At 38.4% G+C, this 8,310-nt stretch overlaps 2 protein-coding genes across 4 annotated transcripts in view; both read right to left on the bottom strand.

Moving 5' to 3' along the window:
* LOC105558753 overlaps window positions 1–1,996 on the bottom strand; it is a 4,433-nt gene extending 2,437 nt beyond the window's left edge. The window contains exons 1-5 of one of the 2 annotated variants that reach the window (XR_001008701.1): window positions 1,438–1,996; window positions 1,285–1,363; window positions 824–1,200; window positions 458–753; window positions 10–257 (exon numbers count right to left, since the gene is read on the bottom strand). Coding sequence is in view for 1 of the 2 variants with exons in the window: in XM_012006629.1 (XP_011862019.1) it covers window positions 541–753; window positions 824–1,200; window positions 1,285–1,288 (594 nt within the window). In the remaining variant the exon portion in view is untranslated. Of the gene's footprint in view, window positions 1–9; window positions 258–288; window positions 754–823; window positions 1,201–1,284; window positions 1,364–1,437 lie in introns of those variants that run through there. The other variant, XM_012006629.1, reaches the window with a different exon arrangement.
* A 617-nt stretch (window positions 1,997–2,613) lies between these two features.
* Window positions 2,614–6,779, bottom strand: LOC105558752 (H/ACA ribonucleoprotein complex non-core subunit NAF1). Of its 2 annotated transcripts, none has more exons than XM_012006626.1 (7): window positions 6,330–6,779; window positions 5,406–6,004; window positions 4,440–4,749; window positions 4,223–4,349; window positions 3,828–4,099; window positions 3,610–3,755; window positions 2,614–3,535 (listed from the first exon to the last, which is right to left on the bottom strand). In XM_012006626.1, exons 2-7 carry the CDS (start codon window positions 5,971–5,973, stop codon window positions 2,976–2,978), a joined length of 1,983 nt encoding a protein of 660 aa, XP_011862016.1. In that variant the 5' UTR covers window positions 5,974–6,004; window positions 6,330–6,779; the 3' UTR covers window positions 2,614–2,975. The 2 variants fall into 2 exon arrangements, with proteins under 2 accessions (XP_011862016.1, XP_011862017.1); XM_012006627.1 differs by lacking the exon at window positions 6,330–6,779 and adding an exon at window positions 6,235–6,323.
* Window positions 6,780–8,310: the final 1,531 nt, after the last annotated feature.

Genomic DNA, 8,310 nt, shown 5'->3' with positions numbered 1-8,310 from the left:
TGCTGGGACGCGATGTTGGCGAAAACTGGCGTGCACCATTACACGGGGAACAATATCGAATTGGGTACAGCCTGCGGTAAATACTTCCGTGTCTGTACGCTCTCGATCACAGATCCTGGCAATTCCGACATCATAAAGTCCATGCCGACTGGTGATCAAGCGTAATGTACATTTTTAATCTAATAAATAACGAGTGAAAATATGTCGAGCGATTATTTCCAATTTATTTTCGCCCTTAAAATGCAGTATACATATATCTAAAATAATTCTCAATTATATACAAAATAACATTTATATCAATTTATATAGAGATAAAATATTTGATATAACATGCTGTGTATATTTTGTTTAATATAGAGTTAAAACTTTTTGTATATAGATATTTGAAACTACTACTAGGTATATACCATTATTTAATAGAAAATAAGTGAGCGATTACTGTAGATTCGCTACTGACCATTATTACGCCTGCTCGCGCATCGTTCTTCCAAATGATTCGGTTTATTACAATAACGGTATGTTCGACTGCCTCGGGGGTTCCTAATTCATATTTTGCGCCATTTCGCACTGTTTCCAGAATAGAATAATACCGTCGAGCTCCAACGAACGCAAGTACGGTATCAGTTTTCCTCCATATAATCCTGGGAGAAACGTGACTATTCCCGTGAAACGTTGAGCACATATATCTTGTATAATTTTTTCCTTCACAACCAACGCGGGGTCAACGCAATTCATATTTGCGATAGCGATGGACTGGAAAGATTAAATGTACAATTAACTACAAGAGAATTACGCATTTGAAGGTAAACAGTTATATACATACTTTCAAATCGTTTGTATATTTGTCGATGTCTTCGCGGTCTCTTTTTTTATCCCCATATATGCAGTACATATCAAATTTTTTAATTAACACGTTTAAATCCTCCATCGGTTTGGTATCGTAGAAAACAACCGTTCCATGGATTTCTTGGCCAATGGGACCCATATGGTTCAGAAGCATGATACCCAACATTTGTCTCTCGCCTCTAGCTTCGTCAATACTCTTCAAGTACACAAAGAATTTTTTCTTCCATGAAAACCAGGTTGCGATAAAATCATCCTTCGTAGCGAATTTAGGCGGTACTTTTACTGTATCCGTAGATTTGTTAGGCGAGTTTGTTTGTTCACCAGATTTCAGCGGTTTACTAAAGACATTACCTCCTGAAGATTTGTAATACAAAGAATATTTTTTATTACAAAGAAGAACATTAAATTTTATGTTCCACGTATTTAATTTATAATTACCCATTTTTTTACTAATTACTCCAATTAAGTGCGTAAAAGAGATTTTATATTATTTTTTTTAGAGAGAGAGAGAGAAAACCTGCAAAAAGCAAATGTTTTAACACCGTTGACGAAAAAGAAAGAAAGTAAAGATCACTTTACAATACCACGTACAAATATCTCACTTATAATAATAAATATTATACGCAATTTAATAACGTCCAACTGTCAAACGTTCTCCTCACTGCGATAAATATATTTATCCCATGTTGGTGAATGGTGGGAATTCACTATTTTCTTTGTCCTGCTTGAAAGGACCTTATCTTATTATCACGTTTATCTGTATACAGATCTGTATACAGATAAACGTGATAATAAGATAAGGTCCTTTCAAGCAGGACAAAGAAAATAGTGAATTCCCACCATTCACCACGGACATGTGAAGGCAAAGGTCTGAATACGTGGATAAATTTTCAGATCGTCGAATTACCTGGAAATAATTGTAAAACGCTGACCTTATCAATTACTTTTGACGAACAAAGAAGTAATTGTGTTAGGTCTGGCTGCACTAATTCAGGAGCTTGATATCGAATCATTCGAAAGAGAAACGTATGCAAAAATTCTGCTCTTACAGAAAAGTTACAAGTTGATTGGCTAAGAACCATTCAAAAATCGAACTCCAGATTGGCGGTCGCTTTGCAACTAAAGCCTCCGCTACAATGATTCTCGGTTCTGTCTACAATGGTCGTAGTCGTAGTCGCTCGATAAGGCCCGGTCTACAATGAGTTGTTAGTCGTTAGTCAGAAGTCGGAACTATATGTCGGTCCTTTTTCTTCCACCCAGAAAGGAAAAGGATCAACATATAGTTGCGACTTCTGACTAACGATTAACGACTCATTGTAGACCGGGCCTAAGAATTGACCAATCGCAGTCGATTATTCTTACGACTACGACCATTGTAGACAGAACCGAGAATCATTGTAGCGGAGGCTTAATGCGGGGTCTACAATGCGAGTCGTAGTCGTAAAAATAATCGACTGCGATTGGTCAATTCCGTCAGATACATAAGAATAGACCAATCACAGTCGACTATTCTTACGACTACGACTTTACGACTTCTATGTAGATGAGGCTTTAACAAGAGAGTAGAGTGAGGGGGATTTAGAGGAGAGGGGAATCGAATTAGTAATTTTTATATACATATTTTTTTAGAATTACTTAAACGGTCATTATTTGTATTTTGTTGTAAAAAAATTGTTCAGAATATCACGAGACACAAGTTGAGCACTTAAACATATTTAATTATGGCTGGGACGCTTGATCTTTGTGTAAGCCGTGACGAAGAAAATATTTTTTCGTTACTTTCAGTTGCATATTTATTAAAATACCTTTTTATAAAATATAAATATACAAGTATCGTAACGGTCCTCACTCACACTTATGCGTACACACACACACACACGCACGCACGTGCACGCGAAGATTAATAGTAACTTATAATTGTAAAAATATAATTTTACAATTACATACTTATACATATACACAAGATAATGAGGTAAAAAAATACTATTTTGCACATAAAAAAAATACCTTTGCACAATGATTGTTTTACGAACCTATCGAAATGTTACATAGCTTGCAATCGGCTCGTAAAACATTGTAATTGCACGAAAGTTTCTCGACATAAAATTATTATAAAATATATTTATAACTTATGGTGTAGATTGATCTGACGATGGAGGAACTGGTGGGGTCCAATATGTTCTGGTCGGCGGCGGCGGCGGCGGCGGCGGCGGTTGTATATAGTTCGAATAAGAGAGCGCATCAGTTACGTACGGATAAGACGTACTCGGAAATTGATCGAATGGGACGACATTCACCATTCCGTTTGCGGGATTGTACAAAGGCGGAGGATAATCGAGGGGGAATTGAGGAATTTGATTTTGCGTACCGCAATTCGGGTAACAACCGATTCGCTTCGGCCTACCGGAGAAGCCGGTATAGCCGGTATCACATGGAGATGAATATTGCCTCCCATATGACCTGTTGGAGAGCGGACGCACGTGCGGCGGAGCTTGCTGCCAATAAACATTATTTTGATGATGGTGCAAAGGTGGATTATAAGGGTAAGGCCGTCTAATGGAACAAGCCATTCCTCCCGCTTCCTGATATCGCTTTCCCGGCTGGCCATAATTAAAAGGATCAAAATGGGTCCCCGCATTGTTTCTATTGTCGTTCCACGGATGTTTCGATCGCCAGTCCGTTGCAGATCCTAAAAATTTATTAGCAATAATTATTTACTTGTTCGCTTATAGTTACTGTAGCAAATTAATTTGAGACGCTCACCTGTCCTAGGTTTTTTATGCGAAGTGTTGCCGGCGGAACAACTCTTGTTACTCTTCTGCTTCAGCGCTTCATAATAATCACGTTCTTTTTCATCGTCAGAAAACTCAGGTGACTCATCGTCGCCAACCGCGTCGCAAGCTTTTATCCTGCGAGAAAACGTTCGTTTGAATTTGTTGCAATCACATATAACGTATGCTACATTTGTACAAAGTACTAACTTGGTCAACTCGTTCAGGAAAACTACATTCGTGTATATTTGATTCGACGGGCAATAATAAACTAGCATGTTCACTTCAATACCGCTGTTCCGTATATGCTCAGCATCGTTGAAGCGAACGGAGTAACGCGGCTCTTTCACGGGGCCGAACACGTCGAATATTTTACCCAGCGTTTTTGATCCTCTCTTCACGAATAACACCGTGTCCATATTAAGTATAGGCTGGTCAGGGTTTGGCTTTACGATGACAAATTGTTCCACTATCTTTTCGATCTGAAATATTCAGATACACGAGACTTTAACATTCCAACATTTAGAAGTTACCGTTTGCTCCTATATTAATTTATCTTACAATTTTCTAAACATATACGATATAAGTTTATATTGTGATAATACCTCGCCTAATATATTACATAAAACTTCGGGAATGGTAATTTGTAACTCTTCTATTGGTGGAAGATTATCAAATTCATTTGGTACATAGTTTCCCTTCTTCGCTGAGCCCGCCTCGCTTGTTCTCTTTCTAAAAGTTAACATGTACAAAAAGTTTATTATTTCCGTTCATAAAAAGTGATTATACATTATAATTTTATTTTCATAGAAAGCTATGTACCTGCTAGCACTTGCAGTATTAGCTGAATATCTGTCACTGCTACTATCGCTGCTGCTGCTGCTGCTGCTGCTGCTGCTGCTGCTGCTGCTGCTGCTACTGCTACTACTACTTTCGGTATCACTGGTACAATCATCTTCGCTATCACTTTCACTTAATGAATCTTCTTGAGTACGATATTGCTGTAAATTTTGTATCTGTGTCTGTGACACCTCATTTGGAATTTCAGTAGAATCTGGCGTCTCAGATGTATCTGAATCAGTATCGCTATATTGTATAGCAAGAATACTAAGAGAAGACATTCCACCGTATTCTGTCAAACAGAAGACAAAAATTAATCATACGAAAGTATTCATCAAAGTATAGCCAATGGCACACGACACTATTTTTCCTACTAGACCTAATAGAACTTGATCCAAGTTCCAGTTCTGAGCAATGTGTAGCCAATGAACTTGCAGCTTTTATGGAATAGCTGCAAGTTGATTGGCCACATATTTCTCGGAACTAGAACTTGGACCAAGTTCTAGCATCGTGGACACAGGCCTTTAAAGCCAAACCCTGATTGGCTCTCGTAGGCAATCCAGTAGGAAAACTAGTATCGTGTGCTGTTGACTTTAATCCCGATTGTATCTCTCGTAAGCAATGCAATAAAAAAAATAATATCGTGTGCTGTCGGGTTATCTTATAATTGAAGCCAGCGGAACACGATACTTTCTTGCCTGCTGGTTTGCTTGCGTGTATTTTTGCTGGCTAACGAGAGCCAATCAAGATGCAATCTTAAGGCATCTGACTTATTACGTGGAATCCTGGACCGGCTCTCACCAGCTAGTGAAGGTGCACGCAAGCAAACCAGCGAGCAAACGAGCATTGTGTGCCGCTGGCTTTACTATTTTATGCGCATTATAAGAAGAAATGGATATTCTGGAAGAGAAATTTTTATCTAATAAACCAATGTGCATTCGTGCCTACCATGCTGCTGCACCGATGGACTGTTCATCTGCGTCTCGTCGTTAGAAATTATCATTGCATCTCCAACATGGTTAGTTACTTCATCAGTCGACAAAGCAGTTGTTATTGCTGCTGGATCGCTTGGTGAAGCTTCTTGTCCAATATCAGATATATTTTCGCCGGCAACTGCATGACTTTCGCGTGCAATTGTCTCGGTGGCTTCTTTCAGAATTGCCGGTGCGATATCTGGAGGGTGGGAGGTGAATACGGCAGAGTCAATTGCAACTCCTGTCTTCTCTGGGTCCAACATCGATGTGTTAATCTCATCGCTTTCTATAATTCCTTCCTTTAGTGTTTCCTTTATCTTGGCAATTGCAGCTCTTTCTTTGTTCTCATATTTCTTAATAGCTAACCATTCCTTGTGTTTCTCCGCCATTCGTTTCTTTAGCAGCAACGTCTCGTGTTCTATGTCTTTTAGCAACTTATCCTTGAACACGCTTTCAAAAGTTACGTCTATCTCTTCTTTATCTTGTTCTGACGTTGACACGTTTGCCTCTTCGCCAGCAACTTTACTCGCATCTGTATCCATCGTCACGTTTTCATCCAAGCCCGGTTAGATTCTACAAGATATTTTATATAAATTTAGATATTTCTTCAGTTTAGCTGCAGCAACTCGATGAAATTAGCCTCAATCGACGCGTTTTTACGCGAAACGAAAGTATCTGGCGGAAAAACGTGTCGCTCTGACCCCGCGAAGCGAGATAATTAATTGTTAAAGTTGACAATTTTATTTAGGGTTAAGAAATCTGTCACACAGAGTTCAATGCAGAGTACTTTCTGCTTTACTAACCAAGAATACGCTGTACTTTGAATTTATATATTATATTGTATTCTGAAGCAGAGAACATATTCTCTGCTTTAATTAAAAGTTCACTTTGTACTTACACGTGACTAAAGAAGAGAATATATTCCACAGCACAGAGCCAGTGATGGGAGATTGCAAGAATTCGTCTGCAACAGGAGACTTCGTGCGCATGCTTGAGGTGACGTATAGCGGCTCGAATCCAATGGCGGATGTAGGTGTCGTAAGTTTCTTAACCCTAAAAGTGGTTAACTTGAACAATTAATATCTCTGCGTGACAGAGCGACGCGTTTTTCTGCCAGATTCGTTCGTTTCGAGTGAAAACGCGTCGCATGAGCCTAATTTCAGATTTCGGAGGTGCTGTAGCTAAACTAAAGAATTAACATATGACCACGTGCGAATCTTGTCTCATATGTGTGTGTGTGTGTTTACAGCGCCACAATTACTCTACTCCCAAAACTAATATAAACAGGTTGAACTTAATATTTTATAATTAATAAGCTAATTGTAAGTCGATTTAAGACATAGTTGCTTCAAGTGCTTACTAATGTATCTCTCGAAAAGAGCTTCGCAGTCTTCTATCTTCTTTAGAAGAACAATACGGCCAGAAACAAATTCAAATAAAAGAAAACACAACAATGGATTTAGGAGAATGGAAACCAGTTGCCGTAAGCGCAAGTTCTTCCCTTCTGGGTCGGTCTAAACGCTCCGAGCCGCAATCACGCTTCCCCAACCAAACTCGAGTGACCTTTTCAGACTAGTTACAAACAACCCGAACTCAACAGCGTCTTCTGACTTTTAAGGCCAATGTCCACGATACTAGAACTTGATCCAAGTTCTTGGATTGAAAAATTTGTAACCAATCAATTTGTAGCTTCTACGGAAAAGCGGCAATTTTATTGGCTATACGTTTCTCGGACCAAGGACTTGGACCAAGTTTTAGCATCGTGGACATTGGGCTTTACAAATGAAGCAGCTCCTCTACTTTTCCGCTACCTGAGATCGCTTGCTCCTCCCTTATAGCTAGCGAGAGCTAATCAGGATGCAGCCTTGGGTCACCTGACGCATCCTGATTGGCCCAGATAGCACACTGAATTCACAAAGTATTCTTTAAGTTTTCTTTTTTCATGAAAAGAATTTTAATTCTTTAGGAATTCATAGAAGAATACAATAAGAGTGACAGAGGAAGTTACATGCACCATAAATCGTTTTCCTGACAACTTCTTAAAGTATTCATCTCGAATTCAATAAATGTAAACTTTATGAATTCAAGGGGAATAGTGTTAGAACAAAGAGGATTACAAAATATTTATCCAATGTATGTACACATCTAATATGCAGTAACATTACACCATTATTATAATTTCTCACTCAACAATGATATACTCTCAACCGAAGCTCGTTGACAATCGGATGATTCTTCCGTTTCGGTTCTCGTCGTTCGATTCTTTCTTTTACACAATAAAACCATTGCACAAAATTAATTGCACATAACGTTACGCACACAAAATATTGCACGTGGTAACACGCTGCACAAGAACGTCCGGATGGCGGTTAGCGGATACTCGCGCATATATGACAAATAATTCCTCATAAATTCTTAAAGTATTCACAGTACTGAATCGCGAAGTATTCATTATAATGAACTTCAGAAGAATACTTCAAGGCAAACTGATTGAGACTAATTCTTCAAGAATTCTTCAGATATTCATTTTTCTAATTCTGTATGTTTTCTTTAAAATGAATTCTCTATGAGCTTATATATGTTCATCTTTGTGCTATCTGGGTATCGGTCAGTGAAAACGCAGGAAAACAATTTATCGAACACGTGTGCTGCTGGTTTTATGAGTCTGCGTGTAAATTCCAGGAGAGAGAGAAAAGAAAAAGTCGAATATAATATATTCGATAAATGGTATATAACATTAAAATTAAATTATTTACAAAGTAATAAACCTCGACTATACACTATAGTTGCTTTCCTTTTACATGAAAACTCAGATAAATTTCACTTGTGACGTCATAACTCAGTTTAGAGCTACTAGATAAAGGGGAGCTGACTCGTCC

The sequence above is a fragment of the Vollenhovia emeryi genome, unplaced genomic scaffold (genome assembly GCF_000949405.1).
Source record: "Vollenhovia emeryi isolate VEMERY1.0 unplaced genomic scaffold, V.emery_V1.0 DF939314.1, whole genome shotgun sequence".
NCBI classification, from domain to species: Eukaryota; Metazoa; Arthropoda; class Insecta; order Hymenoptera; family Formicidae; genus Vollenhovia; species Vollenhovia emeryi.
Note: the sequence above shows the minus strand (reverse complement) of the source record. Positions and strands in the feature narration are given on the sequence as shown.

What these genes read in the sequence shown, in the direction of transcription:
- LOC105558752 (XM_012006626.1), bottom strand. Translation starts at nt 5,973, where the DNA reads ATGGATACAGATGCGAGTAAAGTTGCTGGCGAAGAGGCAAACGTGTCA. An exon ending in TTCCTGAACGAGTTGACCAA is followed by an intron (nt 3,756 to 3,827) that starts GTTAGTACTTTG and finishes GTTTTCTCGCAG; the next exon opens with GATAAAAGCTTGCGACGCGG. An exon ending in GCATAAAAAACCTAGGACAG is followed by an intron (nt 3,536 to 3,609) that starts GTGAGCGTCTCA and finishes ATAAATTTTTAG; the next exon opens with GATCTGCAACGGACTGGCGA.